The sequence below is a fragment of the Artibeus jamaicensis genome, unplaced genomic scaffold, assembly GCF_021234435.1.
Source record: "Artibeus jamaicensis isolate MK-2021 breed Jamaican fruit bat unplaced genomic scaffold, CSHL_Jam_final contig_781, whole genome shotgun sequence".
Taxonomy (NCBI): Eukaryota; Metazoa; Chordata; class Mammalia; order Chiroptera; family Phyllostomidae; genus Artibeus; species Artibeus jamaicensis.
In genome coordinates, this window is record NW_026521968.1 from 5,773,826 (window position 1) to 5,797,566 (window position 23,741).

At 39.1% G+C, this 23,741-nt stretch overlaps 1 protein-coding gene across 2 annotated transcripts in view; it reads right to left on the reverse strand.

The window, feature by feature from the left end:
• Positions 1-23,741, reverse strand: part of GLP2R (glucagon like peptide 2 receptor) — a 79,986-nt gene that overhangs the window by 35,384 nt on the left and 20,861 nt on the right. For both annotated transcript variants that reach the window (XM_053672634.1, XM_053672635.1), the window contains 3 exons: positions 12,123-12,229; positions 9,439-9,592; positions 396-555 (listed from right to left, as the gene is read on the reverse strand). In XM_053672634.1, coding sequence (XP_053528609.1) covers positions 396-555; positions 9,439-9,592; positions 12,123-12,229 — 421 coding nt within the window. The remainder of the gene's footprint in view (positions 1-395; positions 556-9,438; positions 9,593-12,122; positions 12,230-23,741) is intronic.

Genomic DNA, 23,741 nt, shown 5'->3' on the forward strand with positions numbered 1-23,741 from the left:
GCAGCCTGATTTCAGATTCCTCAGCCTCCATAACTATGAGAAGTAAATGTCTATTGTATAACATTCAGTCCAGGGCACTGTGTTATACCATCCTGAGCAGACCAATACAGTTGGGGGCAAGGATGGAGAAATGGTAGTTGATTCTACCATTTCTACCATAATCCTTCTCAATTTCTGAATGTGTGCATTGGGTCTATTGGCACTTGTGCATATGTGTGTGTGCTTGCGTGCACACACACACACCCCTTCCTCAGAGACTCTTGTCACTGAGGAATGATCTGTCTCACAAACCTCCATCCAGTTGGGTCTCTAGCTCCAACCAAAGGCTGGAGCTATTGAGCTCTCATGTTCTGAAGAGTACCCAGAAAAAGAGGTTGGGGGTTCAGGTCACTCACCCCAACCCACCAGCAGGTATCTGGGCCACAGCCGCCTTCCAGAAAGCACTGTGGGCTCCAGCAGCGTGTGGAGGTACAAGCCTTCCACCAGAAACCAGGAGTAATTGGCCCCCACGAAGTAGTGCAGGAGGACCTGGGCGGAGCGGCAGGAGGTGGAGATCTGCAGAGGACAGAGCACCTGGAGGTGAGTCCAGGCCTTCCAGGGTCTGGACTCAGAAGGCAGGGGAGGGCCTCCCTATGCATAACCCTCCCTCTCCCTCATCTCTCTCCCAAACCCTTGATGACCCTCCCAGAAAGGTGGCCACACTACCAAACTGTGAAGTACTGCTTCATGTAGGTTTCATAGCCTCTTCCTTGACACTATAGAGATCATCAGACAAACAAAATCAGAAATCTCATGAGTGACTTCCCTAAAAAATCACTAAACAATGTGTTCTCTGATCTCAGTTCCATTAAGCTAGAAATCAACATCCAAAATATATTCATATAATTAGATATGAGGAAATAAACTTCTAAACAAAGGAGAATCAAAGGAGAAATTATAATAGAAATTAGAACTTATTTCTGAACTGAATGAAAGGAAAATGCTGCATATCAAAGTTTGTGCTATGCAGACAATACCACACTTAGAATGACACTTATAGCCTTAAATAGCTTAATTGAGTAAGGAAAGGGCTGAAAATCAAGTACTTCAAATATTTATGTCATAAAAATAAGAGCAAGTTAAACAAAAAAACTACATGGAAAAATAGTTAATATGAAAGTGGAAATTAATAAAATAGGGAACATAAAATGAAGAGAATCAACAATGCCAAAAGTTTGATTTTTGAAAAATCCAATAAAACTGAGAAACTACTGGAAAATGTGACCAAGGGGGAAAAGACAGATTACCAATATCAGGAATGAAAAAAGAAACACCATCCTACATGCAATAGAACTTTAAAAGATCTTAAAAGACTATAAACAATAAAATGCCAACAAATTTCAAACATTAGATGAAGTAGACAAATTCTAAAAAAACACAAGTTACCTTGTGACACCAGAAGAAATAGAAAACCTAAATATAAGAGTCATATTAGTTAATAATTACAACCCTTCCAATAAAGAAAACTGACTCCAAATGGTGCAATCTATCAAATATTTAAAGAAGAAATAATACCTATCTTAAATAAATTCTTCCAAAGAATAGAGAAAGAGAGAACAAGACTGATTTCTTTTTAAGAGGGCAGCACAAACTTTATCCAAAAACTTAACAAAAGCATTACAAGAAAAGAAAATTATTCACCAGTATATATGACATGCTGAACAGAAGACAGTATTAGCAAATGGAATCCAGCAATGTAAAGGAACAATAATATATCAGAACATAGTTGGGTTTATCTCAGGAATACAGAGGTAATTTAACAGATTAATGCATTTATTATTAACAGGATAAAGGAAAAAAAACCAATAGCAACGGGACTAGGCGCTGGGAAGTCAGGTACAGGAGATGGGACACTCACAGCCCCTGTGACGGGCCTGGGTGCCGGGGAGTCAGCTACGGGAGCCAGGACACTCTCAGCCCCTGTGCTGCTGCCATAGTGACGGGCCCGGGTGCCTGAGGAGTTGGCTATGGGAGCCCGGACACTCAGAAGTGGTGGGCGACCAGCGTGGGGACCAGCGCAAGGACCAGCGGAAGAGTAGGTGGAGACAGAGAACATCAAGATACCTGAAGGAGTCTGCACCACAGAAATTCACAGGTATTATACCACAGAAGTACACACCATAAACCCAGGGAGTCAGAACAGATCAATTTTAGAAGCTGAGACTAGGGACTTCCACCAACATGGAGGTGTAGGTGGAAGCACTTCGCCTTCTCACACAAGCAAGTTTAAAAACAGCAAAGTTTTAGCAACAAAAACACAGCCAAACCACAGAAAATTGAACTACATGGAAGTCTGACAACAACGAATCCTTCAGCCAAACCAGTAAGAGGGGCAGAGCCAGCAGCAGAGCGGGGTAGGGCAGGAAAGATCCACTGGACCAACCTGGGCATGTGACCCAGGTGCGCCAGCAGCCGTGGGTGGATCCCAGCTGTGGAGAAGCTGGCAGACCCACTGAGGGCTCAAGGCAGCAGACCCACTAAGGGTAGACCATGGTCACACATTTGCGTGCAGATAAACCGGTGAAGGAGCTAGCTGTGGTGAGATAGACGATGCAGGCCCCAGCGGCAGAAAGGGGCAGAAAGCGCAAAGGGGACCGCCATTATCCCTCTCTGACCTGCCCCCATATGCAGCATCACAAACCAGTGACTAGGGTGGCCCCCACCCTGGTGAACAACTAAGGCTCTGCTCCTCATACATAACAGGCACAAACAGATCAAAACATGGCTCAACAACAACTCAGAGCCCCAGAGCCTATAAATCTAAGTAATGAAGAAATAGCCAAACTTTCAGATGCACAGTTCAAAACACTGGTGATCAGGATGCTCACAGAACTGGTTCATTTTAGTCACAAATTAGAGGAACATATGAAGGCTAAATTAATTGAAATGAATGGAAATGCACAGGAAACCAATAGTAATGGAAAGGAAACTGGGACTCAAATCAAAGGAGTGAACCAGAAGGAAGAAAAAAATGACCAAAGAGAAAAGGATGAAGAAACAAGAATTCAAAACAACGAGGAGAGGCTTAGGAACCTTCAGGACATCTTTAAATGTTCCAACATCCGAATTATAGGGGTATCAGAAGGGGAAGAGGAACAGCCACGAGTAGAAAACTTATTTGAACAAATAATAAAGGAGAACTTCCCCAATATGGCAAAGGAAATAGACTTCCAGGAAATCCAGGAAGCTCAGAGAGTCCCAAAGAAGTAGGACCCAAGAAGGAACAAACCAAGGCACATCATAATTACATTAGCCAAGATGAAAATGAAGGAGAGAACCCTAGAAGCAGCAAGAGATAAGGGGACAGTCACCTACAAAGGAGTGCCCATCAGAATGTCAGCGGATTTCTCAAAAGACACCTTACAGGCAAGAAGGGGCTGGAAAGAAGTATTCCAAGTCATGAAATCCAAAGACCTACATCCAAGATTACTCTATCCAGCAGAGCTTTCATTTAGAATGGAAGGACAGATAAAGTGCTTCTCAGATAAGACCAAATTCAAGGAGTTCATCATCACCAAGCCCTTATTATATGAAATGTTAAAGGGACTTACCTAAGAAAAAGAAGATAAAAAAGATGAACAGTGAAAGGACAGCAAACTCACAGTTATTAACAACCACACCTAAAACAGAAGCAAACTAAGGACAGCTAGATCAGGAGCAGAACCATAGAAATGAAGATCACATGGAGGGTTAGCAACAGGGGAGTGGGAGAAGAAGAAGGGGGGAAAAGGTACAGAAAATAAGTAGCATAGACAGTAGGTAGAAAATAGGGGGGAGGGCAAGAATAGTATGGGAAATATAGAATCTAAAGAACTTGAGACATGTGGTCATAAACTAAAGGGGAGAATGGTGGGGAAGGGGTGTGCAGGGTGGAGGGGAATGAAAGTGGAAATAGAACAACTGTAATGGCATAATTAATAAAATATATTTAAAAAAAGGAAGCTGAGACTAACAAGAAGAGTCTCAAACAATGGGAAGACAAAGAAACAATCCCCAAATGAAAGAAAAAGCAGAAACTTCAGAAAGAATGTTAGATGAAATAGAGGCTAATCAACTATCAGATAGTGAATTCAAAGCACTGTTTATTACGAAGTTCAAAGAGCTCACGATGAACTACCAGAAACTACAGGGGAACTACAATGATCTCTCTGCAAACTACATCAACATGAAAAAGGAAATAGAAAATATCAGCAAGGGACAAGAGGAAATGAAGAATATAATTTCCGAATTGAAGAACACAGTAGAAAGTTTCAAAAGTAGAATAGATGAGGCAGAGGATTGGATTAGCAAGTTGGAGGATGAAGTAGAAAGCATCTCACAGAAAGAGCAAGATAATGAAAAGAGGCTCAGAAAGAATGAAGAGGGATTAAGAGAAATGCAAGACAATATGAAATGTAATAATATCCGAATAATAGGAATACCAGAAGGAGAAGAAGAAGAACAAGGGATAGAAAACGTATTTGAAAGAGTAACAAGAGAAAATTTCCCTAATTTGATGAGAGAAAAAGTTACACAAATCCAGGAATCACAGAGAGTCCCAATCAAGAGGAACCCAAAGAGGCCCACTTCAAGACACACTATCATTAAAATGGCAAAATTCCAAGACAAAGAGAGAATCTTAAAGGCAGCAAGGGAGAAAAAAGAAGTAACATACGAGGGAGCCCCAATAGGGTTAGCTACTGACTTCTCAATGGAAACACTCCAAGCATGAAGAGAATGGCAAGAAATATTCCAAGTAATGAGAACCAGGGGCCTACAACCAAGGCTACTTTACCCAGCAAGGGTCTCAATCAAGATAGAAGGCCAAATAAAGAGCTTCTAAGAAAAAAAAAAAAAGTCTAAAAGCATACGCCTCCACCAAACCAGCTCTACAAGAAATACTAAAAGGACTGCTTTAAGGAAAGGAAGGAAAAGAGGGAAACAGAGAGGAACACAGGTACAAAAATGGCAATGAGTAAGTACCTATCAATAATACCTTAAATGTAAATGGATTAAATGCTCCAATCAAAAGATACAGAATAGCTGCATGGATAAGAAAGCATGACCCACACGTATGCTGCCTACAAGAGACCCACCTCAGGACAAAAGATCATCACAGACTGAAAGTGAAAGGCTGGAAACAAATTTTCCAAGCAAACGGGCAAGAAAAAAATGCTGGGGTAGCAATTCTCATATCAGACAAAATAGACTTCAAAAAAAGGGCCATAAAGAGAGACCCAGAAGGTCACTTCAGAATACTCAAGGGAAGAATCCACCAAGAAGACATTAATATCATAAATATATGTGCACCAAACATAGAGGCACCCAAATATATCAAGAAAATCTTAGAGGACTTCAAGAAAGATATTGACAGCAACACAATTATAGTAGGGGATTTGAACACCCCACTATCAAAAATAGACAGATCTTCAAAACAAAATATCAACAAAGATATTGCAGCATTAAACAACACCCTAGATGAAATGGGCTTAACTGATATATATAGAGCCCTTCATCCCAAAGAAGCTAAATACACATTCTTTTCAAAAGCACATGGAACATTTTCAAAGATAGACCACATGATAGGACACAAAACGAGCCTCAAAAAATTCAAGAAAATTGAAATCATACCAAGCATCTTCTCTGACCACAAGGGACTGAAACTGGAAACCAACCCCAAAGGAAAAACCCCAAAGCACCCAAAATCATGGAGACTGAATGGTATGCTATTAAACAACGAATGGGACAAGAATGAAATTAGGGAAGAAATCAAAACGTTTCTGGAAACAAATGAAAATGATCTCACAACAACCCAAAACTTATGGGACACAGTGAAGGCAGTCTTGAGAGGGAAGTTTATAGCAATACAGGCCTACCTAAAGAAGATAGAAACATTTTAAACAAACAACCTAACCCTACTTCTGCAAGAACTCGAGGAACAACGACAAAGACAGCCCAGAGCAAGCAGAAGGAAGGAAATAACCAAGATCAGAGCAGAATTAAATGACATAGAGACTAAAAGCACAATTCTAAGAATCAGTGAATCCAGGAGTTGGTTCTTTGAAAAGATAAACATGAAATTGACAAGCCTTTTAGTAGGCTCATCAAGAAAAGAAGAGAGAGGACACAAATAAACACAAACAGAAATGGAAGAGGAGAGATTACAACTGACACCACAGAAATAGAAGGGATTGTAAGAAATTACTATGAAGAACTGTATGCCAAGAAATTTGAAAACCTAGGGGAAATGGACACATTTCTAGAAAAATACAATCTTCCAAAACTCAATCAAAAAGAAGCAGAAAATCTGAACAGACCAATAACAGCAAAAGAAATTGAAGCAGTAATCAAAAAACTCCCATCACACAAAAGCCCTGGACCAGATGGTTTCACAGCAGAATTCTACAAAGCATTTAAGGAAGAGCTAACCCCTATTCTCCACAGACTATTCCAAAAAATCCAGAAGGATGGAAAACTCCCAAATTCTTTTTATGAAGCCAGCATCATCCTAATTCCAAAACCAGATAAAGACACAACAAAGAAAGAAAACTTCAGGCCAATATCACTGATCAACATAAATGCTAAAAACCTCAACAAAATATTGGCAAATCACATCCAACAACACATTAAAAAGGTCATACACCATGACCAAGTGGGATTCATCCCAGGGATGCAAGGATGGTTCAATATTCACAAATCAGTAAATGTAATACATCACATAAACAAAAGCAAAAACAAAAATCACATCATCATATCAAGAGATGTGGAAAAAGCTTTTGATAAGGTACAACACCCATTTATGATAAAAAACACTTAGCAAAGTGGGAATAGAGGGAGCATTCCTCAATATAATAAAGGCCATATATGAGAGACCTACAGCCAACATCAAACTCAATGGGCAAAAACTAAAATCTTTTCCATTAAGATCAGGAACAAGACAAGGATGTCCGCTTTCACCGCTTCTATTCAATATAGTATTGGAAGTTTTAGCCACAGCGATCAGGCAAGAAAAGGAAATAAAAGGCATCCAAATAGGAAAGGAGGAAGCAAAACTGTAACTGTTTGCAGATGACATGATAGTGTACATGGGAAATCCTAAAGACTCTACCAAAAAACTGCTCAAACTAATTAATGAATTTGGCAAAACAGTGAGTTACAAAGTCAATATCCAGAAATCAAAGGCATTCTTGTATACCAACAATGAATCAACAGAAGCAGAAATCAAGGAAAAAAATCCCATTCAGTATAGCAAAAACAAAAATAAAATATCTGGGAAGAAACCTAACTAAGGAGGTAAAAGACCTGTATGCAGAAAACTACACAACACTGAAGAAAGAAATCAAGGAAGACACAAACAAATGGAAACATATACCTTGTTCATGGATTGGAAGAATTAACATCATCAAAATGTCCATACTACCCAAAGCAACTTACAGATTCAATGCAATACCTATTAAAGTACCAATGGCATATTTCACAGACATAGAACAAACACTTCAAAAATTTATATGGAACCATAAATGACCCCGAATAGCAGCTTCACTCCTGAGAAAGAAGAACAAAGTAGGAGGGATCACAAAACCTGATATCAAACTGTATTACAATACCACTGTAATCAAAAAAGCCTGGTACTGGCATAAAAACAGGCACATAGACCAATGGAACAGAACAGAGAGCCCAGAAATCAACCCAACTCTCTACAGTCAATTAATATTCAACAAAGGGGACAATAACATAAAATGGAGTAAAGATAGCCTCTTCAACAAATGGTGTTGGGAGAATTGGACAGCTACGTGCAAAAAAGTGAAACTTGAGCACCAACTTACACCATACACCAAAATAAATTCAAAGTGGATAAAAGACTTAAATATAAGCCTCGAAACCATTAAAGTCCTAGAGGAGAACATTGGCAGAAAAATCTCAGGTATTTCACACAGCAACATTTTTACTGATATGTCCCCTAGAGCAAGGAATATAAAGGAAAGAATAAACAAATGGGATCTCATCAAAATAAAAAGCTTCTGCATGGCTAAAGAAAACAGTATTAAATTAAAAAGACAACCAACTTTATGGGAAAACATATTTGCCAATGATACCTCAGACAAAGGCTTAATCTCCAAAATATACAAAGAACTTACACAACTCCACTGTAAGAAGACAACCGACCCAATTAAAAAATGGGAAAAGGACTTGAACAGACACTTCACCAAGGAGGACATAGAGAAGATCCAGAGACACATGAAGAGATGCTCAATATCGCTAGCTACAAGAGAGATGGAAATTAAAACCACAATGAGATACCACTTTACACCAGTCAGAATGGCTATCATAAACAAAGCAACCAACAACAAATGTTGGAGAGGTTGTGGGGAAAAGGGGACCTTAATTCACTGTTGGTGGGATTGCAGACTGGTACAACCATTATGGAAAACAATATGGAATTTTCTCAGAAAACTAAAAATGGACCTGCCTTTTGACCCAGCAATTCCACTGCTAGGATTATATCCTAAGAACCCCAAAACATCAATTTCAAAGAACCTATGCACCACAATGTTCATAACAGCACAATTTACAATAGCCAAGAGCTGGAAGCAACCTAGGTGCCTGTCAGTAAATGAATGGATCAAAAAATTGTGGTACATATACAGAATGGAATTCTATGCAGCAGAGAGAAAGAAGGAGCTCCTACCCTTTGCAACAGCATGGATGGAACTAGAAAGCATTATGCTCAGTGAAATAAGCATGGTGTTGAAAGACAAATACTATATGATCTCACCTTTAACAGGAAGCTAAACAAGAAAACAAACAAGCAAGCAAAATAGAAACAAAGTTACTGAAATAGAGAACAGGGGGACAGTGACCAGAGGGGAGAGGGGAAGGAATTTAAGGGGAAAAAATGGGAGGGATTTAGAGGAACAAGTATAAAGGACACAGGGACAATAACTAAGGGAGGTGGAAATGGGAGGGAGGTGGGGTGCATGGGGGAGGGGTGGCCCAGGATGGGAAAAATAAACAGAAAACTGTATTTGAAAAATAACTAAATAAAAAAATTTTTAAAAAATACTGTGTAAAACTGAATAAAGTTGGTTTAGCAATGAAAAAAAACATGTCAAAAGATGCGGATTTCAATTTGAAAAAGCTTTGAAGGGTATTCTAGTTTAATTCCTTCTTTTATTTTTAGATGGAAAAATTCCTCACCCAAGGGCCATTCAGTAGTCACTCAGTAAACTTTCCTGCTGATGATTTTCTTTACCTTTTCCCAACTTTTGAGAGGCTTTTCTTTCTTTTTTTTCAAGTCAGATGTTGCCTGTCTAACCACAAAGCCTTTGACACCCACCCCTTGTCTCCCTCCTCCCCTCTGGGGCCCCAGCTCCATGCCCTCTGATTCCCGGTACTGATCCACCAGGTGGAAAGATGTACCTCTGACACATAGGACATCCACTCCTTCTCGCTGTTGGGCCTCTTAGAGTAAGAGTTGTAGAAGATGACGTCCTTCACCAGCACAGCCACGCCTCGCAGGATAAAAGAGGCAAACAAGTTCATGTGGATGTAGTAGCGTGTGCAGTGGAGTTTTCTGTACAAGGAGAAAACCAAGAGCCCTCCCTCAGGAAAGAACAGCTCAGACCAACAGGTGTGTTCCTGAAACACTTGTGTATCTACCGCCAAAGGGCAGAGGCTCACAGTGTGGGCACCAGAGTTGGAAAGCTGGATTATGTGATCTGACTTCTCTGTGATTCCTTTTCCTCATCTGCAAAACAAGGACGATAATAGCTAACACCTATATAACATGTTCAGCATGCCCCCACTGTGTTCCAAGTCATTTACATGTGCGTACGCACTCATGGATGGGCACTATTATTGCCCTGGTTTTATAGCTGGGGGGATTGAGGCAGAAAGGTTAAGTCATCTGTCCAAAGTCCCAGAGCAGTAAATGGTAGAGCTGAGATTTGAGCAACTCTAAGGCTAAAATGTGGCTCTCCGAGGCTCTACTGCCTGTAAGAACAAGAACACTTACATCAAAGGGCTGCGGAGAGATCCAATCAATTAAAACGAGTGAAAAGTGCTCACCCTGTACCTGAGCACAGAATGAGGTGTTGCCTGTCCCTCACCCCCCTGGAGCCTCCGCAATGGTGGTTATGTCTTAGCCGATGATGTCAAACCACATCCTCAGCCTCTGCCGTCCCTGACTCTCACAGCCCTGCCTGGGCCTGTGTGCAGCACACACCCAGTCCTGCCTTGCTTTAGAGCTGTTCTTTTTTTAATCTCAAAAAAAGATGTGAAGCAGGTCCTTATGTTTTACCATTTAGGCATCCTTCTCCATAACTAGACCAGGGACTACTCAAGAGCAGGAACTGATGCAAAACGGACACTTGGTTGACCCAGGTCTTGCTAAAGGTACTTCCAGCATGGCTGGCCAGTCATCTTCGCCTGGTTTGGTTTTAAGACTTTGGGAAGGTGCATGGAGGAGGCCGCAGATAACAGACTGTGCAATTCTCCCATTGTTCAAAACTTGCTCTCCCAGTGGCATAGACAGCCCTGACTCTGCTGCAGGAGTCACAGGCCATGCAAGATTAAGGGCCAAGTAGGGCCAAACCCAGGGCTAGCAGAGCCCTGTGAGTTGCTCTCGAACTAGCATTCAGGTCCCCATGGTCCCCAGCCAACTCTCCTGTGTCTGTGCCAGACTCTCATTCTGCCACATTATGAAAGGGGACCTCCATAAATTCAAAATTTATTTATTTAAAATGTATATTTATTCTTACATGTTTAAACTTCAGTCACCTTCAGGGTACTCTGCATTCGATGCAATACACCTACTGAAGACTTTTTCTACTGCTCAAAACAGTTTTCGAACTCATCGATTTTGATGCCTTTTAGAGCTTCTGACATTTTTTTGTTTCACCTCTTCCACATGGGCAAAACATTTCCCTTTCAGGACTTTTTTTCATCCAGAAAAACAACAAAAAAGGTTGCTTGGGGTGAGATCAGGTAAATGGAAGAGTGGAGCATGGGGATTGTGCTGTTTTTGGTCAAAAACTGCTGAAAACAGTTCAGTGTGGGCAGGTGCACCTGTAAATCACTCATGATGAAATGGGCAAATGCATTGAAAGATTCTTCAAAAAAATTCACTGAAGCTGAACACAGCCTCTCAACAACACCAGCTAGTACACTAATACTGGTGGGTACCTAGAACACTTACGTAGGGGAATAGCCTGTTCTACAGAGGGCCCACCCTCCAGAAGATATTTTTGAGGGCGCCCTCTGAATTTTGGGGGGTGCCCCTCATATGTGCCCAATTATATTCCTGAATGGGCTCTACCATGAGACAGCTTTAGAGGGCTCCCTAGTTGTTCTCTAAATACCTCACTTGGGTAATTTCTAAAAACTTGATTTAATAAAATGCACTCAGTCTTTGGATTCTGAAAGAGAGTATTAGGGAGTGAAAATGTGCAGGCTCCAGACTGCCTGGCTGTAATCCTGCCTCCCTCACTCACCAGCTGTGCGATCTTGGGCAAGTTACTCAATCTCTCCATATTTCTGTTAACTCACTTAGAAAATAGTGCTGACAATAATGCTAATCTCCTGGGATTAGAATTAATGATAATTCTGATTAGAATGAGATTTAAGTGATTTAGTGCACGTAACATGCTTAGAACAGGGCCTGAGCACTGAGGAAGCACAGCTAACTGGATTCAGTGGGCCCTGGGTTAGAATCCTACCTCCACCACTCACTAATTTACTTTGGGGAAGTTCTTAATCTCTTCTGTAAAAATAATGCCTCTGGCAGACTTGTGGTGAGCATGGGCTGTGGTAGTCATGGGTTCGTTAGGAATTTAGAGCAGAACCTGGCACAGAGGAGGTTATCTATCCCAAAGGAGGCAAAAGCAGACTTAGGAGCCCAGATTCCAATTCTCACTGTGCTTTGTGACTTGGGTGACTCGGTGCCTGTCATTGGACACCTGGTCTCCCTTCCCCCTTCACCTGCAAAATGGGATGGATGGACTAGGGACTCTCTTGGATTCCTTTCCAATTCTGATGAGCCATGACATCACCTGCAGCCTTCTAGAGGTAGTCAAGGAGCATGTGCCAGCAGACATTCCACTCACCTAAGACACAGAAGGACGGTGAGAGCCAGGAGGAGGGCGACAATGGAGAGTGAATACCCCACAGTATACAGCAGCTGCAAGGTTGACAGCAAGCCACGGTGTTTCACCTGAACACAGAGGAAGAGCAAACATGATCACCAGGCTAGATGGTTACAGTCTCAACCCTGAGCTCAGGGCTCAGGGTTGCCCAGGACTGCCAGGGCTTTAGGCATGCACACTATCCTTGCTCACACCAGAGTAGGGCAGCTTAGCCTGCTGTCTGGAACATGTCAGAGGCTAAGTAGCCTTGATGAGTGAAGAGCCCATCTGGGTCTCACCTTTTTGGCTGGTCCCAGAGCCCAGCACTGGTGCACCAAGATTCACAACATCATAGAAGAACTGTGCCAGGACCGAGGGTGCCTTGGGAATGGGGACAGATTCTTTGCCCCTGGGCGTGCTGTCCCTAGAGTAGGGCAGTCCCCCTCTCTGGAAAATGCGACCAGGTTTCCAACTGGGTATCTCCTTTCTAAAATAATTTTTCATAGATGACCCCTTAGATAAAGACCTAGTAAAACACTAGGCTATTTTCTCTGAATCCCAGGACAGCCTGATTTGGGGCAGAGGATTATTTACTGAAAATTCTGTTTTATTAAGTGAGATATTTTAATAGAATCTCACCTTTCCATTCAATCCATCATGCATATCATCATCAAGATACTGTGGGTTCTTCTACAAATTTTATTTGAAAACAAAATCTTAATGATGTTCCTCAGTAAATTTTGAAAAAGAACCCACAGTAAATACTTATTACCTGCTAAATTACATCTTAAACTTCTCTGCATAACTCTTTTTATCATTTATTCAAGTATGGAGGTACAGTAAACTGCACATATTTAAAGTGTAAACCTTGATTAATTTGGATTGATTTCATCACTACATTCAAGATAACGAACACTTCCATCACCTTCCAGAAGTTTCCTTATGACCTTTGTGAGACATTTCTCCTCATTACTTCCTGCCACCCTATGCCCAGGCAATAGACCCGCTGGTCCGCTTTTTGCCATTATAGACTAGTTTGAAATTTTTTTAATTTTATATAAAATGGAATCTTATGATATGTACTCTTTTTTAAAAGATTTTGTTTATTTATCTTTAGAGAGGAAGGGAAGGACAGAGGGAGAGAAATATCAGTGTATGGTTGCCTTTCGTGGGTCCCCTGCTGGGAACTGGCCTGCAACCCAGGCATGTGCCTTGACTGGGAATCGAACTGCAATTCTTTGGTTCGCAGGCCTGTGCTCAATGCACTGAGCTATACCAGCCAGGGCTGATATGTACACTTTTGTATAAGGCTTATTTCCATCAAAATAATTATTTTGAGATTCATCCATGTAATAGCATGTGTCTATATTTCATTCCTTTTTTATTACTGATAGTATTCCATTGTGAATGTATCATAATTTCTCCACTCACCTATTGATGGACACTTGGATAGCTTTCTGAGTTTGGCTTTTACAAATAAAGTTGCTATGAAAACTTCTGCACAGGTTTTTATATGAACATAGATTTTCATTTCTCTCAGATAAATATCTAGGTGTAAAATGGCAGAGTAGTATGGTGTTTGTTTTAACTTCTTAAGAAACTGCCAAGCTGTTTTCTAAATAAGTTGTAGCAATTTACATCCCCATCAGCAATGCATGAGAGTTTCAGCTGCTCTAGATTCTATCACCACTTCAAATAATCAGTCTTTTAAATTTTAACCATTCTAATGGGTGTGTAGTAGTATTTTACTGTGGTTTTAATTTGCACTTCTCTAATAACTGATGATGTTGAGAATCATGTAATGTGTTTATTTGCCATCTGTATATCTTATTTGGTGAAGTATCTGTTCAAATATTTGGCCAGCTTTTAAACTGAAGTGTTTGCCTTAATTTTGCATTGTGAATGTTCTTTATATAGTCTACATATAAACCTCTTGTCAGATGTGTGTTTTGCAAGTATTTTCTCCCATTCTGTGACTTCCTTTTTTATTTTTTAACTGTGTCTGTAGAAGAGCAAAAGTTCTTTTTATTTTGAATAAGTCCAATTAATCGACTTTTTCTTTTGTACTTCATGCTTTTTCCTACAAGTTTAATAGATTGGGCTCTTACATTTAGGCCTGCGGTCTACTTCTAGTTAATTTGTGTTCATGATGTGGGGCAAAGATAGAAGTTGTTTTTTCTATCCAATTGTCCTGACGCCATTTGTTGCTAAGATTATTCTTTACCATTGAATTGTCTTGGCACTTTTGTTAAAACTCAATAATCATTTATATGTGTGGGTCTGTTTCTAGACTCTATATTATAGTTCATTCATTATTCTTATATTTATCTTTAGGCCAATATTGTGCTGGCTTAATTACTATAGTTTAATAGTACAATATGTCTTGAAATCAGTGTTAGTCTTCCACTTTTGTTCCTTAAGACTCAAGTTTGTTTCAGCTATTCTAGGTATTTTGCGCTTCCATATAAATTTTAGAATCAGCTTGTCAGTTCCTTTAAAAAATGTGCTGAGATTTTGATTGGGATTACATCAAAACTATGGATCAATTTAGAGTCCATGATTATAGTATAATTTTCCATTTATTTAGATCTTGAAAATTTCTTTCTGCAAAGCTTTGTAGTTTTCAGTATGGGGCTTGCTCATCTTTTGTCAAATGTATCCATATGTGTTTTGTATTTTTAATGCTGCTATAAGTAATATTGTTTTCTTAGTTTTAATTTTTAATTGCTTATTGTTAGTATATAAAAATACAACTGTTTTTATATATTGACCAGTAGCCCACAACATTGTTGAACTCATCTATTAGCATCAGTAGTGGGATTTTTCCATGGATGATCATGTTGTCTGTGAATAACATTTTTACTTGTATTTTCCCCAAACTCTGCATTTTTTATTTCCTTTTCTTGCATTATCACTTTATCTAAGACCTTCAGTACAATGTTGAATAGAAGTGAAAAGAGTGGACTTATTACCTTGTTAAAGATTTTAGGAGAAAGCATTTATTCTTTCATCAATCAGCATAATGTCAGCTGCAACTTTTTAAAGATGCCCTTTTATTTATTTTCTGTGGCTGCCGTAACAAATCACTACAAATTTGGTGGCTAAAACAACATGATTTATTGTCTTACAGTTTTAGAGATCAGAGGTTCAGACTCAGTCTCCCTGGGCCAAAGTGAAAGTGTCGGCAGGCCAGTGTTCCTCCTGAAGGCTCCTCCGGGGTGGGGGCATGAGCTCCCCAGCATGTCTGGCCTGCCTTTCAGAAGACAGAGTGGGCTCCAAGAACCAGAAAGCCAGAAGGGGGAAAAAAGATGTACTAGCAATCAGAAGCTAGAAAGATGTGTATTGAGTTGGTTTGGGCAATAGAATATGGGTGGGCACTAGCCGGGACAGTTGGTTTAATTACACTCCATTAGAAAAGCTTCTTTTTTGTCATTGTTGTTTTTGTTTTTTAATTTTTTATTATTTTTAATTTTTCTTATTATTTTTATTTTTATTTTTAATATATTTTATTAATTATGCCATTACAGTTGTTCTATTTCACCCCTTCATTCCCTTCCACCCTGCACACCCCCCCACCATTCCCCCCCTTTAGTTTATGACATGTCTCAAGTTCTTTAGATTCTATATTTCCCATACTATTCTTGCCCTTCCCCCTATCTATTTTCTACCTACCGTCTATGCTACTTATTTTCTGTACCTATTCTCCACTTCTTCTCCTCCACTCCCCTGTTGCTAACCCTCCATGTGATCTTCAATTCTATGGTTCTGCTCCTGATCTAGCTGTCCTCTTAGTTTGCTTCTGTTTTAGGTGTGGTTGTTAATAACTGTGAGTTTGCTGTCCTTTCACTGTTCATCTTTTTTATCTTCTTTTTCTTAGGTAAGTCCCTTTAACATTTCATATAATAAGGGCTTGGTGATGATGAACTCCTTGAATTTGATCTTATCTGAGAAGCACTTTATCTGTCCTTCCATTCTAAATGAAAGCTCTGCTGGATAGAGCAATCTTGGATGTAGGTCTTTGGATGTCATGACTTGGAATACTTCTTTCCAGCCCCTTCTTGCCTGTAAGGTGTCTTTTGAGAAATCCGCTGACATTCTGATGGGCACTCCTTTGTAGGTGACTGTCCCCTTAGCTCTTGCTGCTTCTAGGATTCTCTCCTTCATTTTCATCTTGGCTAATATAATTATGATGTGCCTTGGTGTGTTCCTTCTTGGGTCCTACTTCTTTGGGACTCTGAGCTTCCTGAATTTCCTGGAAGTCTATTTCCTTTGCCAGATTGGGGAAGTTCTCCTTTATTATTTGTTCAAATAAGTTTTCCATTCATGGCTATTCCTCTTCCCCTTCTGGTACCCCTATAATTCGTATGTTGGAACGTTTAAAGATGTCCTGAAGGTTCCTAAGCCTCTCCTCGTTGTTTTGAATTCTTGTTTCTTCATCCTTTTCTCTTTGGTCATTTTTTTCTTCCTTCTGGTCCACTCCTTTGATTTGAGTCCCAGTTTCCTTTTCATTACTATTTATTTCCTGTGCATTTGCATTCATTTCAATTAGTTTGGCCTTCATATGTTCCTCTAATTTGTGACTAAAATGAACCAGTTCTGTGAGCATCCTGATCACCAGTGTTTTGAACTGTGCATCTGAAAGTTTGGCTATTTCTTCATCACTTAGATTTATTGGCTCTGGGGCTCTGAGTTGTTGTTGAGCCATGTTTTGATCTGTTTGTGCCTGTTATGTATGAGGAGCCGAGCCTTAGTTGTTCACCAGGGCAGGGCCACCCCAGTCACTGGTTTGTGATGCTGTATGTGGGGGCGGGGTCAGAGAGGGACAATGGCGGTTCCCTCTGCCACTTCCAGCCACTGGGGCCTGCTCAGTCCGTCTCACTGCTTGCTCCTTCACCAGTTTATCTGCGCGCAAATGTGTGACCACAATAAGCCTTCAGTGGGTCCGCCAGCTTCTCCACAGCTGGGATCCACCCATGGCTGCTGGCGCACCTTGGTCACGTGCCCGGGTTGGTCTGGTGGATCTTTCCTGCCCGACCCCGCCTTGCTGCTGGCTCTGCTCCCTTACTGGTTTGGCTGAAGGGTTCGTTGTTGTCAGACTTCCGTGTAGTTCAATTTTCTGTGGTTTGGCTGCATTTTTGTTGCTAAAACATTGTTGTTTTTAAACTTAGTTGTGCGAGAAAGCACAGTGCTTCCACCTACACCTCCACCTTGGCAGAAGTGCAGAAAAGCTTCTTAAACTGTCCTCTACATTCAGGACTCTGCCCAAACCTGGCCATGTTCCTAGAGGTCCCAGAACACCCAGATCAACTCCAGATTGCTCTCACTACCAGCAGGTGAATCTGACTTAGATATCTTTATAAAATGCTTCATAATCGGTGTGTAATATGCATCCACCAGGCAAACTGGCTGAAAGAAGGGCAAAAGAGTACAACCTCCGTGGTGGGGGTGAATTTGGCAATATCTGACAAATAATATGACCATCTACCTTTAATACAGCAGTTTCATTTCTAGGAATCTTCCAAAAGATACACCACCAAAAATATGAACCAACATACACATATATCATTACTCAAGGTGGCATCATTAGTAATAAAAAAAATTGGAAATAACCAAAATGACAATAGGATGGTGGCTGAATAAACTATAATAAATATAGAGAGTGGAGTACAAAGCAGGTGTAAAAGAAAAAAGAGAGATAGAACTGGTCCTAAAAGCTGATATAGAATATTTTCCAGGACATACAGTAAGTGAAAAAAGAAAGATGCAGAATAGGGTACCTGGTATCTTATCTTTTGTGTAAGAAAAATGAGGAAATAACATTTTTATATATTTACTTAGTTTTGCAAAAAGAAGTGTAAGGTATATATTACAATTTGATAAAAGTTAAGGGAAAAGAAAAGAGAAGGAAAGGATAAACTAGAAAATAATAAAAATGGTTATTTATAAATAGTAGGTAGAAACATAGAGCCAATGAGGAAAGTAACATTTCTCTGAGTACACTTTTTATATAGTTTCAGCTTTAACCCTTGCCAATATTCTATTTATCTAAAGAGTTTAAAGAACAATAATGAAAAGGCAAACTCTTAGTACAAATGGAAACAAGTAAATAAAACTGCATATCCAATTAATAACATGACCACATAAAGAATGAAGTCTAAGCATAGAGACTAAAAGCACAGTTCTAAGGATCAATGAATCCAGGAGCTGGTTTTTTGAAAAGATAAACAAAATTGACAAGCCTTTAAGTGGGCTCATCAAGAAAAGAAGAGAGAGGACCCAAATAAACACAATCTGAAATGGAAGAGGAGAGATTACAACTGACACCACAGAAATAGAAGGGATTGTAAGAAATTACTATGAAGAACTGTATGCCAAGAAATTTGAAAACCTAGGTGAAATGGACAAATTCTAGAAAAATATAATCTTTCAAAACTCAATGAAGAAAAAGCAGAAAGCCTGAACAGACCAATAACAGCTGATGAAATTGAAGCAGTAATCAAAATACTCCCTTCACACAAAAGCCCTGGACCAGATGGTTTCACAGGAGAATTCTACAAAGCATTTAAGGAATAGCTAACCTCTATTCTTCACAGACTATTCCAAAGAATCCAAAATGATGGAAGCCTCCATAACTCTTTTTATGAAGCCAGCATCATCCTAATTCCAAAACCAGATAAAGACACAACAAAGAAAGAAAACTTCAGGCCAATATCGCTGATCAACATAAATGCTAAAAACCTCAACAAAATATTGGCAAATCGCATCCAATATATCAAAAAGATCATACACCATGACCAAGTGGGATTCATCCCAGGGATGCAAGGATGGTTCAATATTCACAAATCAGTAAATGTAATACATCACATAAACAAAAGCAAAAACAAAAATCACATCATCATATCAAGAGATGTGGAAAAAGCTTTTGAGAAGGTACAACACCCATTTATGATAAAAAACACTTAGCAAAGTGGGAATAGAGGGAGCATTCCTCAATATAATAAAGGCCATATATGAGAGACCTACAGCCAACATCATACTCAATGGGCAAAAACTAAAATCTTTTCCACTAAGATCAGGAACAAGACAAGGATGTCCACTTTCACCACTTCTATTCAATATAGTATTGGAAGTTTTAGCCACAGCGATCAGGCAAGAAAAGGAAATAAAAGGCATCCAAATAGGAAAGGAGGAAGCAAAACTGTCACTGTTTGCAGATGACATGATAGTGTACATGGAAAATCCTAAAGACTCTACCAAAAACCTGCTCAAACTAATTAATGAATTTGGCAAAACAGTGAGTTACAAAGTCAATATCCAGAAATCAAAGGCATTCTTGTATACCAACAATGAATCAACAGAAGCAGAAATCAAGGAAAAAAATCCCATTCAGTATAGCAAAAACAAAAATAAAATATCTGGGAAGAAACCTAACTAAGGAGGTAAAAGACCTGTATGCAGAAAACTACACAACACTGAAGAAAGAAATCAAGGAAGACACAAACAAATGGAAACATATACCTTGTTCATGGATTGGAAGAATTAACATCATCAAAATGTCCATACTACCCAAAGCAACTTACAGATTCAATGCAATACCTATTAAAGTACCAATGGCATATTTCACAGACATAGAACAAACACTTCAAAAATTTATATGGAACCATAAATGACCCCGAATAGCAGCTTCACTCCTGAGAAAGAAGAACAAAGTAGGAGGGATCACAATACCTGATATCAAACTGTATTACAATGCCACTGTAATCAAAAAAGCCTGGTACTGGCATAAAAACAGGCACATAGACCAATGGAACAGAACAGAGAGCCCAGAAATCAACCCAACTCTCTACAGTCAATTAATATTCAACAAAGGGGACAATAACATAAAATGGAGTAAAGATAGCCTCTTCAACAAATGGTGTTGGGAGAATTGGACAGCTACGTGCAAAAAAGTGAAACTTGAGCACCAACTTACACCATACACCAAAATAAATTCAAGGTGGATAAAAGACTTAAATATAAGCTGTGACACCATCAAAGTCCTAGAGGAGAACATTGGCAGAAAAATATCAGATATTTCATGTAGCAACATTTTTACTGATATGTCCCCTAGAGCAAGGGACATAAAGAAAAGAATAAACAAATGGAATCTCATCAAAATAAAAAGCTTCTGCATGGCTAAAGAAAACAGTATTAAGAAAAAAAGAGAACCAACTGTATGGGAAAACATATTTGCCAATGATACCTCAAAGGTTTAATCTCCAAAATATACAAAGAACTTACACCACTCCACTCTAAGAAGACAACCAATTAAAAAGTGGGCAAAGAACTTGAACAGACACTTCTCCAAGGAGGACATGCAGAGTATCCAGAGACACATGAAAAGACGCTCAATATCACTAGCTATCAAAGAGATGCAAATTAAAATCACAATGAGATGCCAGTTTACGCCAGTCAGAATGGCCATCATAAACAAAGCAACCAACAACAAATGCTGGAGAGGTTGTGGGGGAAAGGGGACCCTAGTTCACTGTTGCTGGGATTGCAGACTGGTACAACCATTATAGAAAACAGTATGGAATTTTCTAAGAAAATCCCACTGTTAGGAGTATATCCTAAGAACCCTGAAACACCAATCCAAAAGAACCTATGCACCCCAATGTTCATAGCAGCACAATTTACAATAGCCAAGAGTTGGAAGCAATCTAGGTGCCCATCAGTAAATGAATGGATTCAAAAACTATGGTACATTTACACAATGGAATTCTATGCAGCAGAAAGAACAAAGGAGCTACTACCCTTTGCAACAGCATGAATGTAACTGGAAAGCATTATGCTGAGTGAAATAAGCCAGGCGGTGAAAGACAAATACCATATGATCTCACCTTTAACTGGAACCTAAACAACAAAACAAATAAGCAAGCAAAATATAACCAATGACACTGAAATAGAGAACAGGCTGACAGAGACCAGAGGAGAGAGGGGAGGAAATTTCAGGGAAAAAGGGGAAGGGTTTACAGGAACAAGTATGAAGGACACATGGACAAAAACTAAAGGGGGTGGAAATGGGAGGGAGGTGGGGAGCATGGGGGTAGAGGTTGGCTGGGATGGGAGTAAATGACAGAAAACTGTACTTGAACAATAATTAAATTAAAAAATAAAACCTAAAAAAAAAGCATGTAGTTAAGGAAATAAACACTTTCAAAGAAGTCTGAAACTTTACCAAGTAGGTTTATCTTTTTAGTGGCAATTTAATGTTAACTTTGAAACTATTTTATATGTACTTTAAGAATAGGTAAATAAATAATTATGGTAATGTTATCAGGAAGAAAATTTTCACTGAAAGAAAAAAGATATAGTATACAAAGTAAGAGAAGATAAGGAAAAATGCTAAATGCTAAATTTGAATCAGAATTATCAATATGAAGTCTTAATTTTTTAAAGTGCTTTTTTCTAAGTCTGTACACTGAAGGTCCTAGACCTAGAAGTCGTAGCAATGAGCACAGCGAACACTGCAATCTTGTTTCAAATACCATCTTCCACTTCAAGAATCCAGGACTCTTTGAAGTAACAGCTAATTTGTGTGAGGAACAGCGAAAAAAACAAGATGGGCTTGGACCATGTCCTTGTGCCAGAAAATAAGGAAGTGCTCAAGAACTAATGGGAGTATAACAAAAGGACATGAGCACTAGTTTGAAGAAAGGGATTTCACTAAACCTAGGAAATATTTCATCAAAAAGAATGAGCATAAGTGAATAAAACAATCTGTAAGTCCGCAGTGATGTTCTAGAGCGGAGGGGGGAAAGGAGGAGGGCTTCTTTTCTGAATATTACCACCTAGTAAATCTGGAAGGAATAATAGAGCTTGAATCAATTCAAGCAGGAATCACCCATGCAGGTTAGAACACTGATGAAGATTTTTTAGGGAACAAGTTAAACACATGTCACCAAAGTATCACCCCCCAGTTATTGACTAAACACAAAAGGGGAAACATGACTTGACTTTGGAGAGATCTGGCTATTGCTACATTTGATATGTTAACCTAAAAACAAAAAAAGGCCTTTCAAAGTGAGAGGTAATAAGCATTTATTTGTGTTCAAAAGAATATCTCTCCTGGATGCTCTGATTTAAGGCAGAAGCCTAAATAGTGTTTTGATTAGGAGACAAAGGCATTGGGTATTTATAAGGAAGGGAAGGGAAACAATCAAATGAAAGGAAGGAAGACAATGGCATTTTTGTACATCAACAATGAAATATCAGAAAAAGAAACTGGGGGGGGGATATCTCATTTAACTATAGCAACAAGAAAAAGTACCTAGGAATAAATTTAATGAAAGAGATAAAATACCTGTACATGGAAAACTATAGAACACTGAAGAAAGAAATTAAGAAAGACACAAATAAATGAAAGCATACACCATGTTCATGGATTAGAAGAATTAACATCATTAAAATGTTCATACTACCCAAAGCATTCTATAGATCAACACAATTCCTATTAAAATACCAATAGCATATTATAGAGACCTAGAACAAATATTTCAAACATTTATATGGAACTAAAAAAGACCCCAAATAGCCTCAGCAATATTGAGAGAGAAGAAAAAAGTAGGAGGAATCACAATAGCTGATATCAAACTATACTACAAGGCATCTGTAATCAAAGCAGTCTGGTACTGGCATAAGAACAGACACATAGATCAATGGAACAGAATAGCGAGCCCAGAAATAAACCCATGTTTTTATGGTCAATTAATACTTGACAAAGGGGAAGGAGCATACAATGGAGAAAAAATAGCCTCTTCAATAAATGGTTTTGGGAGAACTGGACTGGTGTACACAAAAAGAAAGTGAAACTAGACCACCAACTTAGACCATATAACAGAATAAATTCAAAATGGATAAAAGATTTAAATATAAGTCATGACACCATAAAAATTGTAGAGGAAAACATAGGCAAGAAAATTTCAGATATCCCACATAACAATATATTTGCTGATATATAACTGAGGACAAGGGAAATAAAGGGAAAAAATAAACAAATGGGACTACACCAAATTAAAAAGCTTCTGCACAGCTAAAGAAAACATCATCAAAATGAAAGCAGAACTGACTGTATGGGAGAACATATTTGCCAATGATACATCGAACAAGGGTTTGATCTCCAAAATATATAAATAATTCACATGACTAAAAACCAGGAAGACAAACAATCCAATTAAAACATGGGCAAAGCACCTGAATAGACACTTCTCCAAGATGGACATACAGATAGCCCATAGACATATTAAAAAAAATGCTCAACATCACTAGCCATCAGAGAGATGCAAATTAAAACTACAATGAGATATCACTTCACATCTGCCAGAATGGCTGTCATTAATAAATCAACCAACAAGTGTTAGTGAGGATGTAGGAAAAAGGGAAACCTAGTGCACTGTTGATGGGAATGTAGACTGGTGCAGCCACTGTAGAAAACAGTATCAAATCTCCCCAAAAACTAAAAATGAAACTGCCTTTTGACCCAGTGATTCCACTACTGGGAATATACCCTAAGAATCCTGAATCACCAACTCAGAAGAACTTGTGCACCTCATGTTCTTA